The sequence below is a fragment of the Triticum urartu genome, chromosome 4 (genome assembly GCF_003073215.2).
Source record: "Triticum urartu cultivar G1812 chromosome 4, Tu2.1, whole genome shotgun sequence".
NCBI classification, from domain to species: domain Eukaryota; kingdom Viridiplantae; phylum Streptophyta; class Magnoliopsida; order Poales; family Poaceae; genus Triticum; species Triticum urartu.
Window position 1 is genome coordinate 432341945 of NC_053025.1, and position 22751 is coordinate 432364695.

Sequence of the window (22751 nt, forward strand, 5' to 3'; positions counted from 1 at the left end):
AGAGTGCCCCAAGATTTCTACCGGAGAAACAGAAGACGAGAACGTGCATCAACCCCTATGCATAGATTACCCCAATGTCACCGCGGGAATCCGCAAGTTGAGTGCCAAAACACATATCAAGTGAATCAATATGATACCCCATTGTCACCACGAGTATTCATATGCAAAACCACAACGGTGTTTCGTCAAGTTTGCTGTTTTAACCTTCTTCAGGGATCAGCCGCAGTCAAATTCAATTCAACTAAAGTAGGAGAAACAGACACCCGCCAGCCACCTTTATGCAAAACTAGTTGCATGTCTGTCGGTGGAACCGGTCTCATGTGCGTGGACATGTAAGATTGGTCCGGGCCGCTTCATCCCACAATACTGCCGAATCGAAATAAGACGTTGGTGGTAAGCAGTATGACTATCACCGCCCACAACTCTTTGTATTCTACTCATGCATATCATCTACGCATAGACCTGGCTCGGATGCCACTGTTGGGAAACGTTGCATAGAAAACAAAAAAAATTCTACGCACACGCAATGATCTATCCATGGAGATGCATAGCAACGAGGGGGGGAGTGTGTCTACGTACCCTCGTAGACCGTAAGCGGAAGCGTTTGATAACGCGATTGATGTAGTCAAACTTCTTCTAGCTCCGCCCGATCAAGTACCGAACGTACGTCACCTCCGAGTTTTGCACATGTTCAGCTCGGTGACGTCCCTCGCCTTCTTGACCCAGCAAGTTTTTTGAGGTAGTAGATGAGTTCCATCAGCACGACGGCGTGGTGACGGTGATGGTGAAGTGATCCGTGCAGGGCTTCGCCTAAGCACTACGAAGATATGACCGTGGGAGTAAACGGTGGAGGGGGGCGCCGCACACGGCTAGGCAATTGTCTGGTTGTGCTAGGGGTGCCCCCATATATATAGGTGGAGGGAGGAGCAGCCAAGGGGTGCGCCCCAAGTAGGTTGAATCCTAGTTGGGGTCTTCCCCAATTCGCCCCCCACCATAATTGCTGGAAGGAAAAAGGGAAGAGGGAAGAAGAGAAGGAAGGGGGGGGGGGCGAACCCCCTCTTCTCCTTCTCCAATTCGGCCTCCTGCCATAAGGGGGGCGCGCCACCCCTTGTGGGCTGGAGTGCTCCCCTCCCATGGCCCATGTGGCCCATATGTTCCCCCCGGGGGTTCCGGTAACCCCTCCGGTACTCCGATAAATACCCAATACACTCCGGAACACTTCCGGTGTCCGAATACTATCGTCCTATATATCAATATTTACCTATTGACCATCTCGAGACTTCTCGTCATGTCTGTGCTCTCATCCGGGACTCCGAACAACATTCGGTCACCAAATCACATAACTCATATAATACAATATTGTCATCGGACGTTAAGCGTGCGGATCCTATGGGTTCGACAACTATGTAGACATGACCGAGGCACCTCTCCTGTCAATAACCAATAGCGGAACCTGGATGCTTATATTAGCTCCTACATATTCTACAAAGATCTTTATCAGTCGAGCCGTTATGACAACATACGTTATTCCCTTTGTCTATCGGTATGTTACTTGCCCGAGATTCGATCGTCGATATCTGCATACCTAGTTCAATCCCGTTACCGGCAAGTCTCTTTACTCGTTCCGTAATACATCACCTCATGACCAACTCCTTAGTCGTTTGCTTGCAAGCTTATGATGTGTGTTACCGAGAAGGCCCAGAGATACCTCTCCGATACTCGGAGTGACAAATCCTAATCTCGATCTATGCCAACTCAACAAACACCTTCAGATATACTTGTAGAGCATCTTTAAAATCATCCAGTTACCTTGTGACGTTTGATAGCACACAAGGCATTCCTTCGGTATCCGAGAGTTGCATAATCTCATAGTCGAAAGAATATGTATTTGACATGAAGAAAGCAATAGCAATAAAACTGAACGATCAATATGCTAAGCTAATGGATGGGTCTTGTCCATCACATCATTCTCCTAATGATGTGATCCCGTTATCAAATGACAACTCATGTCCATGGTCAGGAAACCTTAACCATCTTTGATCAATGAGCTAGTCAAGTAGAGGCTCACTAGGGATGCATTGTTTGTCTATGTATTCACACATGTATTTAGGTTTCCGATCAATACAATTCTAGCATGAATAATAAACATTTATCATGAATAAGGAAATATAAAATAACAACTTTATTATTGCCTCTAGGGCATATTTCCTTCACTCTATCCTTGGAAGTGTCTACCATGTAGACATCATAGGTGGAGGTTGCGGTCCACCTGCCGGTATGGTTGATGGCTGGCGGTGGAGCGATATCTGACATCTCGCCGATGTCTTCATCTATGTCGGTGGTCTCCTCAGAGGCACTGTCTAAAACATCGGTAAGTTTTTTTATGGTAGCGACTAGGTGGGTGGAGGGTGGGCTAAAAAGTCTAGCCTTCCCTGGTTTTCCTAGATCTGATCGTACACCAAGGTTCAGTCGTCCGAGATGACGAGGCTTTGAATCCGATTTAACATTGTTCAAAAGCGCCTTGTCCGCCTCGCCCATATCCTGATCAAAAGTCGGGCTCAACTAAAGTTTACTTGAGGTCCGATCTAACATGGCCTCAGGGTCTTCGTTGGTCAAGATAGATGCCTGACCCATTGACACAGTACTCAGCTCCGAGCTCAATGCCAAATCCGAGGTGTGATCCATGGAGTGGTCCTGATCTAGGATTGAATCCGAGATCTTGATGGAGGCGTCAGGGCGGTCCTTAGGCTGGTCTGACACCCAGCACGAAAACGCGAGAGCGCTGCGGGAATCCGTGGCATACTTGAGGTTCTCAAATCTGATGATCTCGCCTGAAGCATAATTTTCGATTTGACCCAGGTGGCCAGTCTAACCAGCGTAAAGAGTAATATTGCCAAAGACAAAGAGTTGTCCCGTGAAGAAAGCCATACCACAACCGATGCTATCGTCAATCTGCAAGCCATCGAGCCGTTTCGATTTCCTAGAGGGACCTGTATGGGTCACCAATGTCGGAGCTAAGTCCGGCGGATCTCGGGTAGGGTTCCCCGATCAGGTAGGCTTGGCTAGATGGTAACAATGACACAGGGACACGATGTTTACCTAGGTTCGGGCCCTCTTGAAGAGGTAAAACCATACGTCTTGCTTTGTTGTAGTGATTGCGGCTGAGGTGCAAAGTATAGGTGATCTACCACGAGATCGGATGCGAATCTGTCCCTCTAAGACCCTAACACCTTGGTTTATATAGACACCGGGGGTATCTAGGGTTTACATGATGTCAATTGCATTTAAAGGGCAATCGTGTCGAAGACCATCTCTACGTCTTGGAGTATACGTTAAGTCTTCACGCCATTTCTTCCCGGTGTGGCCCAGATGAACGAAGCCCACTGATGATAAGCTTAGGAGGGAGGGGGGAGGGTCCTCGGCCCAACCCATAGGTCGCGCAACGGACATGTCGAACACCCCTTATCCAGCACTCCGTCAGTGACTATATATGACATGTCAATATTATATAGCCGGCTATACTATTAACCATGCTCTAATACCTGTATTTGTACCTCTTGATGAATAAAGCCTAGCAGATTCTCGAAAAAAGCAGATTTTTTTGTAAAAAAACTGTGTTTCTTTTTACAAAAACAGATCCATCGATCCCGAGTCCACACAAGTCAAACACCACTAATCTCAAAGCGACGACGGCCTAGCCGAGACAGCAAACGCCCGCACGCACTCGCCGTGGACCGTGTGGTGCCGCCGACCGCTCTGCCCCCTCCTCCGCCTGCCCAGTACTACCTCGTAGCCGGCCACGGCGAAGCTCCCCCAGTCTAGGGGGTTTCCCGCGCCTCTCTTTCCCCGCCTCCCATGGCGCCTCCCCTCCTCCTCCGCATCCTCTTCCTCCTCGCAGTCACCGCCGCCGCGTCGGCAGCGGCGCGGCGAGAGGCGTTCCGTCGGGACCCCGGGCACGAGCACTGGCACCACGGCGCCTTCCACGACGTCGAGGAAAGCGTCCGCGCCGACGTTCGCCGCATGCTCCACACCCGCGCAGAGGTACTCCACTCCCCCCCCCCCCCCCCCCCCCCCCCCCCCCCAATCGCCCCGCCACTCCCCCGCTAAACCTCTCCGATCCCCCTCGCGCGTGGCCTCTGCAGACGCGATCTGCGCAGAGTAATTGAGCTCGAATGGATCCGATCTCGGTCGGCGGTGCGGTGAATACCACTCCCGCGTGTATGGGATCCGCACCTGCCACCGGATTTCGGTTCTCTCCGTCAGTGATATCGAGAGCAATTTTTATTGTGGGACGTGTCAAAATTTCCCAATTTTGAACTTTTAATATATACATGTAGACTCTGGCTGCGAAGATGTGTGAGATTGTTCACATGGGTTTGCGTTATGGATTATGCCTGGGACTTGGGGCACCGTAGATTAAATCGAGCCTGACATTAGTTAATCGGTTGCCATGGTCATACTAGTGCTCGTATAACCAGGAAAACTGAGCAAACAGTAGTGATGTATCTGTAATAATTCCCTATTTCTCTGCTCAAATCCCTGTGTGTTCCAAAACATGTGTGGTGTTACTTTATTAAAGATTGAACTTCTATAAACACATTTGGGGAATTTTGCAGGTTCCATTTCAAGTGCCCCTCGAGGTTAACGTTGTTCTGATTGGTTTCAACGGTGATGGAGGGTATAGATACCCTTTGGATGTGCACAAGCTTGAGCAATTCCTAAAGATGAGCTTTCCACTCCATAGGCCCTCTTGTTTCGAGACAGGGGAGCCAATTGATATTGAGCATCATATCATGTATAATGTCATAGCGGTAAGGCTTCATTTACGATGGTCATGTAGATTATTTTTCGCCACCATGTAGGTCTTGTTTTCATCCAGTGATATTACTGAAATTATTGCTTCGTTAGGCTGGACAACCAGAGCTTATTTCGCTTGAGAAGTCACTGAAGGAGGCTATGGTTTCTGCAGGAACTGCGAGAGAGGTAGAAATATGTTATTTCCCTACAAAAGTATCTTTAAACGCTGTTCAGATCTTGATTGACACAAGACATGACACTAACTATTTTGTCCCCCACAGAGTGAATATGGTAGGGAATTCCCTCTCTTTGAGGTAGAAGCAACTGTAGTGGAACCTATATTCGAGAGGCTATACTCATTTATTTTTGATATGGAGCCTGGTCGCTCTGCAACTGAGATGGATAGGCCTGTACCTGTTGCAATATTTGTTGTTAATTTTGATAAGGTACGTACACTTGTATATTGTTCTATATAAAATACTTTTCTAATTCATTTCACACCTGCATGCAAATTATAGCTATTATTCGTGTGTAGACTTGTAGTCTTTTGGAAATATTGAGTAAACAGACTAATTCTTCTGGTTGTTTATTTTCCTATTACTATTTGAGGGAAACAGAAGAGAAGAACCCTACTGAAATTATTTTAAAGTTATTATACAAAAGATAATACTCCCTCCGTCCGGAAATACTTGTCGGAGAAATGGATGTATCTAGACGTATTTTAGTTCTAAATACATCCATTTTCATCCATTTCTGCGACAAGTATTTCCGGACGGAGGGAGTACATAAGAAGAGAAAGGAAAAGAAGGTAACCAGTGGGAGTTGCATTCTGAATGTGAATTATACTCACTATCCTTAAAAAACACTCTCACTTTTAACAGATCCAAGCCAAACAATTTCCTCCATCTAAATTTGTTTGATGGTATAATTAAATAATTAATGTGTTTCTTTGTAACTACATATGCTGGTAGTCTGCGGTTATCAAAACTTTGAACAGTATTTTAGATAGAGATAGTCATGCTCATGCAACATCCTTAGCCTTCTCTAAAAATTGGAGCATATGCATAGATGAGCCCAAAAGACATTGATAAGAGCCCAACAATCCTTAGTAAACTGGCCAGAGACAAAATATGCATACAATTATTCTTTTAGAATGTAGGGGACCCTGCTGAAATACGAAAGAAACTGCACAGAAGGTATTACAAAGGAAAATAAGTTGATTTAACAAGTGGGAGTTTCATGACTTTCATCCTGAACTATATTCACTTTGCTTAGAAGAACAGTACCCTCACATTTTCATAAGTTCTAACATATTCAGGTCGAACGATTTATCCATCTCAATTTGTTTGATGGATATTATAAAATACATCGTTTATTTGTAATTATATATGCCAGCAGCCAATGGTTATCAACACCTCGAACAACATTTAAGATAAAGATAGTCATGCTCAGGCAGCATCCTTAGCCTTCTGTAACAATAGGAAACTATGCAAAAGGACTCCCAAAAGACATTGATAAGAGCCCAGCAATCATTAGTGAACTGTCCAGAAAGAAAACATGGGATTCAATGTCCATCCTTGTATCTTATACAATTATACTTAGAGAATAGTAATCAACATTGACAAAGCTCTTCCTTGGCAGGTCAGAATGGATCCTCGGAACAAAGGAGTTGATCTTGACAGTTTAATGTATAGTAAAATTAATGGACTGACAGAACAAGAGCTAAAAAAGCAAGAAGCGGATTACATCTATCGTTACCGGTACAATGGAGGTGGAGCAACTCAAGTTTGGCTGAGTTCTGGAAGGTAATAGTTATTATACTATTTTTTCTTTACGACTTGCAAGAAACCTTGATGGTCAAGAATTTACATTTTTAACTCACTAAATGTGACAACCCTTCAGCCCAGTGCATGATTGCAAGAGCGATATGAAGCGTAATCTGGAGAGAAAAACCATACCAATATTCCTATTCTACTTGCTGCTTCATTGCATTGCACTTGTCCTGCCAGATGATTCCTTTTTTGTTTTCACGATCCTTTCTGTTTCGTTATTTATACCATTAGATTCATGTGCTGTCACTTTCTTCCTTAATGTGTACACCTTCCTCCAAGATATAAGGCATATTTTGTCTCTTCAAGACAATGTTTTGACCAACAATTGCTTCGTTAGTATGTGGTTTATGTGACATGAGATTATTGTCACAAGATTTATTTTCAACAATATATATTTATTTATAACTTTCATTCTGCATCACATAGACTACATATTAACTTACTAATCACTGTCAAAGGCTTGTCTTGACGGATTAAAGTGCACCCTATATTTTGAAATGAAGGTAGTAGTAGTACGTTAGTTTTTAATGGCAATGATCTTTCTGCCCCAGCAGTGGGGATTGCAAAAAGTTTTATCCCCTTGTTTTCTGTTTTTGAAAACAACTAAGCTGTAAAAGGCCCTATTGGATCTTTCAGTCAAAAAATAACATCCTACTGAACCTGATATCCGTTTTCCAAAGGGGGTAGTTTGCCCAAAGGGCGAAGGATGTGCTTTGTAGTGGAAATAATGCGAGACCATCTTTACTCAGCATCACTTTTTTTAATGGAACCTGTAAGGGAGGCCCTGACATTTACTCAGCTTCACTTAAAAAGATAAAGCATATTCACTTTTTTCTTGTTGCTTGGTTGTTAGTAAGCTAGCTATCAGGGCTGCAAATCCTGGCAGGAATCAGCCATTTCCCATCATTTTAGGTGACCCCAACTTGACCTGGTATTTGTAAACTAACTGAAATTTGGATTAACTATATGCTACTTTGGAGGTAAGCATACAGGAGTGATTATTGGATATGAAGGAACACCACTTACGGAATATATACAAAGAGAAAAAAACTGATATAATGACTAGGCCAGGAAATAATTGGTCTCTGATGTACTAGCAGGGTCAAGGGTTAAACAAAAACAGAAGTTTGTACCCTGGTTGCCATGACTCGTTGAATTACATATCATAGATTATTTTATGTGCATAGTTTTTTTCCACCAAGACTTGAGAGTTTCATGCTGTAGTATTAACTGTTACATGGTAGAGCTATTTTCTTTTATCATGCCCTAAAATCGTTTAATAGAAAGAGTGTCATGCTGTACTATTAACTGTTACTCCCTCCGTCCCAGAATATGTGTCGCTGATTTAGTACAGCTTTACTAAATCAGCGACACTTTGGGACAGAGGGAGTACATGTTAGAGCTATTGTCTTATATCATGCCCTAGAATAGTTTATCAGATTGCAGCTAAGTAATGAATCCTCTAAATGACGACTTGCTACTCCTTGCAGATTTGTTGTAATAGATCTGTCAGCAGGCCCTTGTACATATGGGAAAATAGAAAGTGAAGAAGGCAGTGTTAGTTATAGGTCAATGCCGCGGCTGTCAAATATAATCTTCCCAAGAGGACTTGCTGCTCCAAGTGCCAGTTCAACACAAGATATTTTTGTTGGGCAGCTTGCAGGTTTAATTTCAACCACCATTGAGCACGTAATAGCTCCTGATATCAGGTATTACTGAAAATTTCTGTTATTCATAAAACATTATATATGAATCGAACTTCTGCTCCCAGTAATAGCTCATGTTAGTTATAGAAAAAAAATCAGTGATGAATAACTGAAATATCATATATTTTATGTAGGCTAGATAATTGCCCGTGCGTTGCAACAGGGGCATTAGGGTGATTAAGTGCTAAAAATAGAGTTTAGCTACCAATTGAATCAGTACTTATTGACTTACCAAAAGAAATGATTTTATTTGGTAAACCAGTAAGATGTGGGATATGCGGACAGCTGAGGTGGTTTAAAAAAACGGTGGGAAAAAGGCAAAACCGGAAGCGGAGGTGGGGTGAGGAGGGAGGACGAAGGAAAATACCGTAAGACAGAACCTTACGTATTTTTTAAGTAGGAGAGATTGACAAAGTTAATAGACAATCATAATACGGACGAGGCGATTCGATGCCCAGGCTCAGCTGCACCCGTGATGAACAGAAAATACAAAAAAAAATACTAGAGAAATTCAAAACATTCTGATTTTTTTTTCATGGAAGATAATTTGGTGTGTGAGGTGCGCTCCAAATTTAAGATCATTTGGACAACTGAGTAGCTCTTGGCAAAAAAAAAACAATTTTGGGGTCTGTGAAAAAGTTTACTGTTCATGTATTGTTCTGACCCAATTTGCCAATTTGTCTTCTTTGCTGAGAGCTACTCATATGTCCAAATGATCTGAAATTTTGGAGTGCACCTCACGCACCAAATTATCTACCATGCAAAAAAAACCTGATTTTTTGATTTTTTGTATTTTTTGTGAATTTTCTCTTCACCGGGTGCAGATGAGCCTGGGCTCAGAAATGGATATTCGATCACAATAACTATTTTTTTGTCTGAAGTATTTCACGTTCTCTCCAAAAAAATAATTCAGTTGTCTCTCTAGATCTCAAAAAAAGTTCTCTCTCAAATAACTTCACTTCTCAGCATATTCACAGAGAAGTAAACGTCTTATAATTGTTTATAGAGGGAGTATTTAGTAAAGCAGAAGTTACATTCAGGAATCGGGAACAAGTTAAATCATGTCAGTACCTGAGTACGGTCTTCTGTGTCTTCAGTTCCTTGCGCACATCTTGCCCACTTGGAGCCTGTAGCATAAACTAGGTTACCTTGTTTTCATTTCTGCATTTTATCACGCATCCTTGCAAAAGAGATGTTCATTTGGTTTGTTTTGTCATTTCTAGGCGTGAAAGCCCAGTTTCACAGGCTCAGTTTGCTATTGTTGTGCTGTGCTTTGCATATTTGTAGTGGTGCTGTGAAGTAAGAATCTGTCAAAGGTAGGCTACTACTTTGATTGGTAAATCACATTAAAATTAGATAAAAGCATGTGATCCAATGGCGGCCTTCTTAAATTTGATCTCATAGATTCTTTGAACATATGATAAAGCGGCTCAATCAAATGAAATCATAATCCACCCAATGCCAAATGGAACCTTATTCTAATACGAGCTAAGTTTGTATGGAGTATTGGAGATTCGAAAATCATTCAAAACTAAACTGTTTATAGTTGAAACGGCAAAACTATGGCACACAATCAATTGACACCAGTTGTACTCCATAGTTCATGTACAGCTGGTTAATCCGTTCTTCTGATTCGTATACTTAGCTTAGGATTTCATTTTTTTTTTGGGGGGGGGGGGGGCTATTTTAAGATTGAGTATAGTCTGACACTCTGCAGTGCCATGTCAACCATTTCAAGCACCCACTGTTCTATCTGTCTGCTATTCTGATATCTCTAAAAAAATCCAGGTTTGAAACTGTTGACATGACATTGAGGTTGCTTGTACCTATCATTGTGCTACAGAACCACAATAGGTACAATATTCTTCAAGCTGGCCACAACAACAGTATAGATGTTAAAGCTATTGAAAGAGAGGTTAGTTGACTTTCTTGCATGAATTATGAATTTATCTTCAGGTGGCTGAAGCCACAGTATTCTGTAGTCAACTCACTAGTTTGTGTTTTGTGTTCATGTACTAGTCAACTAATATGTAGGAGCAGCATTCCGACTGCATATTATTATATTGGGCAAAAACATATGTTTGTCATTTACATGAAATAGCATTGCAAATCTCAAGAGTGCCAAAAACATTAGCAAATGCAATTTTGCATCTGGAAGAATGACCATGCTAAAAGTAAGATACAAAGTTATGGTTACTCCATTGTACCTTGTTTCATTTGTTGGGAGAAATTGTCCACTTCTAGAAATAGAATAAGGCAAAAATAAAACGCTAAATATATACAATTACAGTGATGTCAGGGGTATTATGGTCTTTTCCTATTGGTCTAGGGCTTGGATGTTTCCTTGAGTCCTTGTAATATATTTTAAACAGTACATTGAGGTGCGAGCAAAGCTTTCTCAATCAGTATTAGTTCCAGCGTTGTTGACTGTTAGCTATCATTTCACAATCTGTAGTGCCAATGGGATTTCATTCGAAAAGTCCTTTTGCAGTAATTGTATTGATATAATTGCCTGTGGCAAATCCATGTGAATAGTTTTTTTTACCTAGATCCTGGTAGGAGAAAAGGAAATTGCAAGTATGAAGTGAAGATCTGTCTTGTCACATTGTCCAATTTAGGAAGCTCAAGATCATCATGATTCATTATTGGTTGAAAATGAATAGTAGTACAATCAATATGAAGTACACATGGTTATTGATCAGCGATTTACTAGCCTGGCTGATTTATTAGTGAAAAAAGTATGCTGTGCCTGTTTTGTGCAGTATGAAGTACACATGGTTATTGATCAGCGATCTACGGGGCATATATAAGTCTATACTTTTTAACCTCGTGACCTGAATTGTTAGTACCACCATGCATACTCTTTCAGGTAAAGAAGATGGTCCATGCTGGGCAGGAGGTTATAGTAATTTCTGGTTCGCATGCACTGCATGAGCATGAAAAGTTAGCTGTTGCGGTCTCCAAAGCAATGCGTAGTCATTCTCTTCATGAAACAAAGAGTGATGGTCGATTTCACGTCCGTACCAAAACATACTTGGATGGAGCAATACTCAAAGAGGTATGTTAGATCTTAGCTTCATTCAAATGCATTATGTTGTAATTGCAAGGATATTATTTCCGTTATGGTAGCTTAATAGACCTACTCACCTACAGATCTTGGATGTATGCTTCTTGGGTTGAAGAGGCACTTCTGGAAAAATTAACATAACATCTTCATCTAATTATATAGCATAAAATATATTTATCCATTTTCCACGTTTAGTAAATATAGGTGCATGAGAGCTTGTCACATGGAGAACTATACGGCTTTCCCTGGCCTGTTAGCCATGTCTTCCTAATACCGTAAGGATAAAAAAAGACAACTGTATAATTCGTAATATTCATGGATCTTCTGCTTGTGCTGGGAGAAGGCTGAATCAAGTGAAAATTATAGACATTTTTGGCACCAGGTGTATAAGACCGTACTGAACGTGTCCCATAGCTTTTATTTTTTTTCGAGAAAACGCAAAGTGATTTTTGCGTTTCATTGCATTGAAAAGGTGAGAGAGAGTACATGCCTCCTAGGAGGTTATATTTACAGAGTCCTATCGCCTCCGTTCAGTGGACATCCCAGGAGGCGGGCAAGACTACTCGCAGCCCCTGTGCCCCAGCTTTTGCCCTACATTTGGCCTTGTCTTTAATCCTATCAACTAGCGCATCTATCGAGGGTCTTGCATTGTCGAAGACGCATTCGTTCCTCTGTTTCCAGATCATCCAGGGGACGAGTCCCATAGCTTTTATGAAATGGTGAAACCTGAAGCACTACAAAGCAGACTAATGAGAGGGAAGAATATATAGATGGATCCAGAATGCTTATTTCTTACATTTCAACTGCAATATTCTGAGGTGGTTATACCAACTGGTACAGGAAATGGAACGTTCTGCCGATGTGCTGTCGGCTGGTTTATTGGAAGTCTCGGATCCTTCCCTCTCAAGTAGATTCTTCCTGAAGCAGGTGTGTAATATTTGCTGTATGAAATACACTGGAATTTTACGTCAATTTCATGAATCACAATACCTGTTTTTTATTACGGGTGTTATCTATGAGAAACAATTTTTGTCAACAACAGCATTGGATGGATGAGCAAGATAATGTACAAGATTCTATCAAGCACAAGCCTATTTGGGAATCTTACATGCCCAGAAATAAGAAAGAAAAACGAGGAGCTGGAAAAAAGAAACATGGAGCCATGTACAGAACTTATGGAACCAGAGTGATTCCAGTGTAAGCTACTACACACAAAGAGAGCAAGTATAATATTTCAAACTCATATTGTGCTCCTGCAAATAAAAAAAGGATAAAACTGCAACTGATAAATTAAGAACAATAAGAAGACAAGGGTCACTGTTCACATGGATTTTCTCCTACCGTTTTATTGTAAAATTTGGAAGTTATCAAATTATGCACTCAACAAATGTAAAGTATAATTTGTGCATAGAAGTAGAACTATTCACAAGATATTTTAAGAACTAAGGTCCTAAGAATGCATTGTTGAGGCAGAAGGTGCACTGCTACTTTTGCTGATTTGTTTCTCAACAGCTTTGTATTATCATTGGCTGATTTTGATGCTGAGCTTATGATGGAAGAGGAAAGCCTTGTTTGGACAAGTAAAGATGTTGTCATTGTATTGGAGCATAACAATAAAATGATTCCTCTAAGGTATGTTAAACTTTTCTGTAAAGAAAAAAATGTTCTACTGATTCCTGCACAGCATGAGTTCAAGTTGCTGCTATGTTTAAGCCTCCCTTATGTTGCAGCTACGTGTCAGAAACAACTAGGCAGTTTGCGTATCCATCTCTAGCACAGCGTCACATCTTGGCTGGTTTGGCTTCCGCAGTTGGAGGTCTGAGTGCACCGTATGAACGGGCATCGCGTATTCATGAAAGACCAATTGTGAACTGGCTATGGTCTGCTGGATGTCATCCTTTTGGACCATTCTCAAACTCCTCTCAGATCAGTCAAATCCTTCAGGACGTTGCACTGGTAATGTTAACCAACAATACCTTTTTTATTTCCCTTAAATAATGTACAATGAGAGGAGCAGGGGAGGGAGATAAATGCTCATATGTAATAGTGAGGCTCTGTCAGAATACTTGTTCATGCTTTCTATGGTCTGTACATTGCACTGGAACAGAAACTGTGAAACCTCGAGCTCAGGCCTGCTATACACCCATTGCTTCTTCCCCTCCATGGGCCAGTTTCTGATAATTATTCCACGTGTGTTGGGAGCATGCTAGGTTCGGTATTTATTTTCTCTGCTGTTCCGTTGCCATTTATGTCCACAAAAGCTGGGTATATGCGTAAATCATTATCACGATTCTGTAATCACCATCACCAGGTTTCCATTTTAACCAATATAAATTCTGGTTCAAACACGGGTTTCTCGACCTGTGTCAACATACATGCGTAGCATAGACATCAAAATGCATTGGTAGTGCAATTATTGATAGTAAAATGCGTCTTACCGGCTTTTGCAACCCATTTAAACTGGCATGTACAACCTTACGGTCAGCTGTTGTCATATTCATTTGTGACAATTTTTGTTTTTTAATGTGCAGAGAACTACAATCTATGCCCGGGTTGATGCAGCTCTTCGCAAAATAAGGGACACATCAGAGGTCCTTTGACATTCAATTGAACATCTCATCATTTGGTTATTTTCTTGACGTGCACGACAAACTAAACTGTGGTTTGATGTTTGTTGCAGTCCGTTCAATCATTTGCGTCAGATCATCTTAAGACGCCATTAGGAGAACCTGTCAAAGGTAATAAAAACAAGTCTAGCACTGAGTTATGGGTAGAGAAATTCTATAAGAAGGTGACCACAATGCCGGAGCCTTTCCCCCATGGCCTTGTTGAACGTTTAGAAGAGTACCTGGATGTAAGTACATGTTTCATACACTGCATCAGTCTACTTCAGTGTGGAAGTTCTGCCTGGACCTGATTTGCTTTTCTGTTTGCACCATTTCAGAGGCTTGAGGAACAACTTGTGGATCTATCTTCATTGCTGTATGACCACCGTCTGGTTGATGCTTCTCAAAACAGTTCCGACATCCTTCAGAGCACTATATTTACAGAACAGTATGTTAACTTTATCTGCATGTCGCCAGTCCCCAACTAGCTATTCTGCCTTTACTCCTTGTACCGTTAAACCTTGTATAGAAAAGAACATTTAATCGTTTTTTGGTGATTTATTTGCTCCATATTTACCCTTTCTTTGGAATCATTCTTACAATTTTTTGGTTGGGCAGGTATGTAGAACGTGTTCTTTCTGCGGAGAGAGACAAGATGAAGTGCTGCAGCATTGAATATAGTCACCCGAAACAGTCATCCCAGGCTTTTGTCTATGGAGGGATCCTTCTGGCTGGATTTCTTGTCTACTCATTGGTTATTTTCTTCTCTTCACCAGTTCGATAACTCGTACAACCACTGGATGAAGGCGGTTAAGGATTTTCTCTATGATGACAAGATGGGTATGTCAAGGACGACGTCTGGATGAAGCCATGAACTAACGTTGTGTGGTAGACTATTAGTTAGGGCTTGTGTCTTCAAAAAGAAAAGAAAAAATATATATATTAGGGGCTATGTCGGATTGTAGCACAATTTTGTCCATGAGATTGTTATTTTTCAGCACCTGAGCCGTAGGAGTCTCCATGGCATGTACTACCTCCGTATCAAAATAGAATACATTTTTGTAGGCTAAACTAGCATTCAACAACGTTTTACTTTTTGCTACGGAGGTAATATCCGATTATCAGCTCACTCGTCAGTGCGCAACGATTTTGATCATCCCCCCTCTTGCAACTTGCTACCGCATAGTATATATAGAGATACTGTACAAGACAATATCACAACCGCCTTTCATGGTGTGAGTAAACGCTTTCTCTTCTCTTTTATCAAAACATTGGACATTCACTCATGTCCATTTGAGTCCCCCTCTCCCCCTCTTTGTTTTTCTGTTTTTTTGGTGGAGAGAGTTTCCCGCCTATTGTGCTTAGAGCAACGTTCTTACATCTGCAACCTCCAAAGCGTTTTTGTTTTGGAGGATGCTCTATTCTCTTTGTTTTTGGAGGATACTCCTTTTTTTTAGGCTGTGGAGGTTGTGCGCAAAGCTGCAAACACATGGTCGCTATATATTATGGCTTAAGGGCAGAGTCTATATATAAATATGGCGATGGAGCGTTGGATGGCGGTTTTGCTAGCTCCAAAACGGTCGTATGGTGGTTTATCTGCTAGCGTTGCTCTTAGTTCGTTCCGTGGACTACAACTATCTTAGATCACAGTGAACCTTGGAGTGGAATATTTTGATTGTTTTTTCTTATTGGGGAGTTCACACTGATCTACTGGCCCACCTGTCAATGGAATACCTTTCTTTTCTTCAAGGAAAAGAGAGCATTTTTGTGGGGTAAAAGAGTGCATTAATGATTACTCAGAAAAACCACATGAAACATGTGGTAAGCAATCCAAACAATTCAAAAAAATAATAATTACTCAGAAACATGAACACAATCACTAGGGACACAAATTTACATCCTTATTTAACAAATCATTAGCTTGATATGCATAGTTAGAACTTCCTTTTTGTATTACTTTAATGACCATGTAATTTCTCTCTCTAAAAAAGGCTTAGATTCAGCCGGCTGATAACTCTTTGCGCGTCAATTGCCTCTATGGTCATCGGATTCGAGTTTGCGTCAATTGCCTCTGTAGCCATCGGATTCTAGTTTGTGTCGATTGCCTCTGTGGCCATCGGATTTGAGTTTGATAGGACGGCCTCTGGCCGCAACAAGGCTCCCGTTGTAATATGCTAAGCGCAATAGGAGCCTTGTTGGTTGTTGCAAAGCATGACACACCTCAATAGAAAAAAAGAAGGAAGAAAAAAATGGTTTAGCAGGGAGCGCACCAAGGCTCATGTTGTAAAGCGCCGAACATCACATGAGTGTTGTTGCAAAGGCATCAACACTAAAACGGACAAAAACCAGCATGGAGCGCAATCGAGCTCATGTTGCAAAGCAGCAAGTGCAACATGAGCCTTTTTTTACAAAGGCTGGCACACCTCAGTAGTGAGATCAGAGGGTTGTCTCATGCTTCATCTAAAGGCTGCGGGCAAGATGAAAAAAAATTCCGATTATGTAAGTTGTGTTCTTATTTAAAGAAGTGCAACGTCTATATTAGAGCAACTCACACGGTTCCCCTAAAAAACTTCATGTAAAAATGCTTTTATAGGATGTCTGTAAATTCTAGGAGAAGTTTTCTGAGACCTATTTTTGTCAGATCTCATAAACTCTTCCCCTAAATCTCTTTTTATTTTATTTTTCATTAAACAAAACTAGATAATGGTTTAGGGCCCACTAGTCAGTGACATGCATGACGGCATTCCGGCAGGCTGGTGGGGCACATCTACGCGTCGGCTTTCCAGCGGCGTGGTGGCTTTCGTGATGGCGCACCGGCTTACCGGCGGCGCGGCGTGAAGTTTTAGGCGGTTACCTTGCTGCCAAAAGTTTATGGGAAGCAAAACGTCGCGTGTATCAAAGGAAAGTTGAGGTCAAGTTTACAAGATCCTGCAAATTTATTCCATGTTTACCGGATTTGTTGGCGACGTTTTTTGCCCAAACTTTTCTTAAAGGGTAGTTATTTTATGGATACGGGATCCGTAGGAGTTACTCTCAACACTACAAAATCTTTAGTAGCATCTTACCTAATACTCCTAATATTAGTCACTGGATTAACAAAAATAAATGGCCTGTATTGATCAATTTAGAAGTGTCCTAAAAAAGCTTATTAATCACACCCATCCAGTGGAGTAATTGTCCGGTCATATCTTAACAAAGCAACATACCGCAATAGTGTAGTACTCTCTCCGTTCCTTTCTAAGATGCATTTGTTTTTTTATAAAATCCTACAATGTAAGGTGCATTTTATCTATTTTTTTTGAAATTCTGTTTTCAACCCTCTAGAAATAGGAAAGTATCTCTCTCCCGATTGCATATATCTTTTCTTGAAGAGAAGAAAAAAAAGTGCCTCTCTTCTGATTGCGTGTATCTTTTCATTTTCTAGACTAAATGATTTACTTGCCATTAATCAATGATTTAGCTCATCCTAAATTATACATAATTATGTGTCTTGATCACTGTGCCGAAAATAATACACCTTGCGATGGAGGGAGTACATCTTTATATTTTGTGACAAGAGAGAGTAGAGTAACCATTGGAAAAAAGGAGAGTAGAACAGAAAAAAGGAAACGTATTGGCATGTAGAGCAGAAACAAAGTGGTGGAGATCGACTTAATAATAGTCGAGCAAAGAATCAGCTACGTGCGCACGATCGGTCATCGGCTCCACTGGCAGTGCTCTCGGATGTCTCGGAACAAGCAGGCGAGCAGGTGGCGGTCGTAGTCCATGGTCGTGTACTGCACCACGTGGCTGAAGTACCTGACGGCCTCGTCGTGGGTGAGCATGCAGTGCATGACGCCACACCGCCGGAGCACCTCCACGTCCCTCGTCGTGTTCACCAGGGACCCCACCAGCGCCACGAACCCCGTCACCAGGTTGCCCCCGTCCAGCTGCCTGGCGGCGCGGCCGCCGCCCTGCTCGAACGCCACCAGGTTGGCCAGCAGCACCTTGGCGGCCTCGTCCACCACGAACGCCGGCATGTGCAGCACGCCGTACCGGAAGTTCACGTCGAACATGTCGCGCGGGGTCGCCTTCCTCTTGAACGTCACGCCGGCCTCCTCCATCTTGGCCGCCTGCGGGACCATCGACGTCAGCCGGCCCTTCACGGCGCCGTCGCTGGAGCGCGGGGACGGGACCGGCGACTGCTTCCACACGGCCAGCGACGAGGCGCCGTTGGCGTCGGCCTTGCCGTTGCTGCGCCCCTTGGCGTCGCTGGCGTCCGCGGACGCGCTGCGGACGTTGCACTCGTAGTGCAGGTGCAGGAGGTGGTGTATCGTCTTGCCGCTCCGCGGCCGGATGGCGCGGCTCGACGGCAGGTCGCCGGCCAGGGCCTTGCAGAAGATGTCGAGGAGCCCCTCGCTGTCGGGCCCGCCGTCCTCGCCGGGGAAGGCGATGGCGTGCAGCTTCTCGACGACGAAGAAGGGGATCTGGTTCTCGAGCAGGAGGACGTCGTGGTACATGTGCTGCCACGCCCACTTGGCGCCCCCGGGCGCGGCGAGCTGGCCCTCGCCCTTCCGCAGGAAGAACTCGAGCAGGAAGCAGCCGTCGAGCACCAGCATCTCCGCGAAGTCGTCGGCTCCCACGGCGTCGAACCCCTCCGCGTAGCACCGCCGCGCGTCGGCCTCGAGCGCGCTCGCGCAGCGCAAGTAGGCGCCCAGCCCCTTCCCGTTTGTCCGCGACAGGAAGTCGCGCAGGAGGCGCCACTTGTGCTGCTGCGCGGCGGCGAGCCCGGCGCGGCCGTGGTAGTAGGGCCCCACGGACACGACCTTGGGCTCGTACAGGTCGGGGTGGCGCTCGCGCACGGCCGCGGGGAGGCGGAAGATGGTGCAGGGGTCCTCGGCCTCCGCGTGCACCTCGTCCACGCGCCGCTGCATGGCCTCCACGCGCGCGTCGCGGAAGAAGCGGCTCTTCTGGGTCGCGTTCTCGTCGTCCTCCATGGCCATGGATCGAGCGAACGCGCGCACTTGGGGAGGACACAACACACTGCGCGGCGAGGCGCCGGCAAGGGGCTTTAAAGAGGGAAGCGCGCGTCGAAATTGAACGCCGCGGCCACGATCCGAGGATGGGACGCGCTTCGCCAACAAAAATGATGGGGGCGTCGCGGGAGCTGTACCTCACCTCACCTGGATCGTTGCGTCGTGTATGTTAGTAGCTTTTTCTTATCGCCGTGTCTAAAACTTCCATGTACCCACGCAGCGTACTTTGACGAAATGTGCTTGGAAAAGTTGCATCTCTCCACTCCTAGTCTACGCTACTCTCGCGCAGACTTTGATTCGGCAGGGCAAAATGAAAGTACTACCCAATTTTCGCATATTCGGGATCTCAAAAATCAAAATGGAGGAAAGGAGGACAAAAAATAATTACTGATGCTTTACAGCCACACACACACACCGGGAAAGCTTATTTTTAGCCGGTCGCCATCGCTGATAAATTAGAATACGAGCTTACGCAGCTTCGGCGTGTTTATGGCGGTACGGCAGTGATGATTGTGATGTCAATTTAACTTTGGCCAGTGGTTCTTATATTTCATGTTTAGCATACACCTGGACTCTACAGGATTGGGATGTACAAAATCAGTTTATGAAATCGGTGACGGATGACAAAAATGACCGGTTCGAGTTCAGGCCTTCAAGCGTGGACGGGGTCATAGGCGTGGCAAACAAGAACGGTAAGAAAAAAGTTTTTTTTTTGCGAATGAAAGAAAAAAAAAAGCTTTTTTACTTGGCCGCGGAGATGAAGTCGACGTCGTAAGCACTAAGCAGCCTGGCATTTCCATGCATATTTTCCAATGGTGATTACAGTACATTGGTTGTGACGGCTGACGTACAGGCACGACGGGGTCGCACGTCAAGGAGTGCCGTTTGGTAGATCATGCTCCGCACCTTGGAGTATGCCACAAGCTCATCGCATACCGCACACGCACGACCCCATGTAAGATGCCGCCAGTGACATGTTTTCGCGATCACGCGCGTCAACTTGTCAGCGCGAGCATAGTGTGAATGGGCGGATGCAGGAATCTAGGATGCCCGATGTTTGACGTGAACTCGTACCGAGCAATGTCAAAATATTTATGCATGCCATTGCCATTGTAGAGAGAGAAAAGAAGGGAAAAAGGAAAAAGAAAAAGTGTCGAGTATATTAGCAACTTTTGATTAATTTAATCCATAAATAGTCATGAACATGATTTTGACAGAACTAATGACATGCTGATTATGATCTAGATAGCAAGTGCTATGCATATAGTAGAAACATTTTTTTTTTTGATAAACATATAGTAGAAACATCTACGCACATAGCGCTAAGACAGAAATAAACCGTTAAGACTCTAATTTTGTGTGTTTCCGCAAGTTTTCTTCCCTAATCCTAGATGGATAGGGCAAACTCTCCCCTACGAAAACTTCGCTGGCAAACCCGTGGATTCGCCTCCCCTCTACCTGCCACTTTGGTGGTCGGTGGTGGGGAGGGGAGTCCCGGTGCCTCCGCTCCGGTTAGTAGTTTAGGTTAGGTTCTTTTAGTCCTCGGAGGTGCGGTGCTCGGGCGGATGGCGGCGCTACTTCTTCGAGTTTGTCTTCCGAGCTCCGATCCTCCTAGAGTTCGTCTGTCTGGATGTAGTCGACGGAGCTCCGACGTTGATTTCTGCCGTCTCTTTGGGGCGATAAGGTTAGGGTTTCTCGTCTTGTGGTGAGATTGGGTGACAGATACTTTAGATCTATGCAAGGGTTCAATGGCGATGACTGCGGCTCCAGGGCGCTGGCTCTTAGGGGCACATGCACGAAGACTTCCCGGCCGTCATCGACAAGGTCAAGCCTACTCCGGTAGGGGAGCAGCGGCAACGGCGCGTCGGCGGCTCGTTCTGGCGGCAATAGTGGTTGTTTGGGGGTCTTGGAATCTCAATGTAATTTTCATTATGTTTGAGATGCTTTGTACTTTTGTCGAACGCATTATACCCTCCAGTAGGCCAGTTGGAAAAAGCAGCAACGGCGGCCTCCTCAGCCGCCTTCTTGTCAGCGGCATCCTTCTCAATGGCGATTCTCTCGATGTCGATGACATGATGATGCTAAAGGTGACGCGGGCGTAGTGGATGCAGACGAACAATGGCGAGCAGTCACGTAGGAAACGCTCCCCAAAAACCTAATCGCCCCTCTCCTGTATACAAGATCTGAAGAGGCGGGGTTTCAGAGGCTTGCTCTCCCGTCGACTGTGTACGCGGTGGACGGGATGGGATCACCGACGACAGCAGCAACAAAAGGAACGACAGTGGGCGTGGAGGCAGAAGATGTGATCTGTTTCTCGTGGCGGCTAGGGTTGGCCGACGTCTCACATATATAGGCACGACCGCATGGAGAGACGTGGGTTGGACCCACGTCCGAGTCGGTAACAGCCCATGATCCAACGTCTCAGATCGTGGCTCTGTTGTTAGGGATTCTTCATTCCTGATCGGAAAAAATAAGTGCATAGGTGTGAGCTCGGCTCGGCTCATTTCCGCAACTCGCGGCGCGGCGCAACGGACGGCGATTGAGGAGCCCGCGGGAACCACTTCTCTTCTCAAGCTCCAATAGCATGTGGAAGAGAATCCCTTAAAGGAGGTCAAACTCCTCTTCAACTAGCAATATGTGACTAAACTTCCCACCATACCCATTGGCATAAAACCCACATGGGCCCTAGTAGATTTTTTGAAATTGGTAGATGGGCCTAAGGCCCATCCTATATTGCAACAACCCTCCACCAAATCTTAAGGGCCCATTCTATCCTTTGTTTCAAACACTGTTATGATATACCAGTATTTCAGTGGATACCTGTTAAGATTGAACTCCACCTAGAGCAAGTAGCCACACTCCTTCACAACTGAACAATGAACTATGCCTTGAATTGTCAGTTTGGCGTAAAGAAGTTTCACTAGTACTAGCTTGTCGAAGGTTGACCCCTTGCGTTGAACATATTAGTCATACTCCTCGCCTGTTCATGAGCTTGATAGAGATCACCCCAATCTCATAGACCATGACCAGCAGTCGGGCAAATATAGATGTGTTCCTCCAAAGATCGCTCTGCAAGATAGCATCTTGCTTATATAAGCTTTGGAACTCAGATCCATTTTTCTCCATAGGCACAATATTAGAAATCCATTCAACATACATGCAAGGTATAACAAAATTAGCTTTAAGCAAAAGACCAATCTCTTCCTTGATCCAGTCATATATTTTAGGATTAAATCTTCTGGTCGTTTGTTTGTAAGGTCTAAAACCGGTCTTTATAGGCAACCGAGCTCTCAGCTTAAACCCGACATCTCATGATATTCCCATGCAAAGCAACAAACATATTCTTTCAATAGCTCGATTAACTTAGCTTTATAATCGGCTCTCAATTTTTTTACAAACGTCAGCCTAGTAATTGAACCATCTCCAATATCCATCTCCTCTAATGGATCGTCTGATGTAAAACCTTGTCCTAAGTTATCCATATCATCTAACTCTTCTATAGACTCATACATATCGTTCTCATTGGACCGATATTCTAAAGACGCTTTTGTAACACTCTGAGTTAGAATCCATTTAAATACATCATACCTTGGAGCCGATTACCACCAACTGGTTTTAAAGAAACAAGCACGAAACCACTTTTTGTAGCGTTGAGAAAATCAAATTCTGATAAGTCGTGCCCCATCAAGCAAGTAGCATTGGGATGTTGACGATCCACCGAATGCATC

General features: G+C 44.0%; 2 protein-coding genes across 2 annotated transcripts; one reads left to right on the plus strand and one right to left on the minus strand.

The window, feature by feature from the left end:
• The first annotated feature begins 3684 nt into the window (after positions 1-3684).
• LOC125551885 lies at positions 3685-15110 on the plus strand. The gene is made up of 16 exons (XM_048715273.1): positions 3685-4041; positions 4617-4811; positions 4909-4983; positions 5079-5243; positions 6439-6602; positions 8120-8338; positions 10124-10250; positions 11205-11393; positions 12243-12329; positions 12445-12599; positions 12915-13034; positions 13133-13358; positions 13934-13993; positions 14083-14256; positions 14347-14456; positions 14627-15110. The coding sequence occupies exons 1-16, from the start codon at positions 3856-3858 to the stop codon at positions 14790-14792; spliced, it is 2418 nt and encodes an 805-aa protein (XP_048571230.1). The 5' UTR covers positions 3685-3855; the 3' UTR covers positions 14793-15110.
• Positions 15111-17479: 2369 nt separating this feature from the next.
• On the minus strand, positions 17480-19201 carry LOC125553902 (UPF0481 protein At3g47200-like). Its single transcript, XM_048717552.1, has one exon. The coding sequence runs from the start codon at positions 18988-18990 to the stop codon at positions 17704-17706; it is 1287 nt and encodes a 428-aa protein (XP_048573509.1). The 5' UTR covers positions 18991-19201; the 3' UTR covers positions 17480-17703.
• Between the last annotated feature and the right edge of the window lie 3550 nt (positions 19202-22751).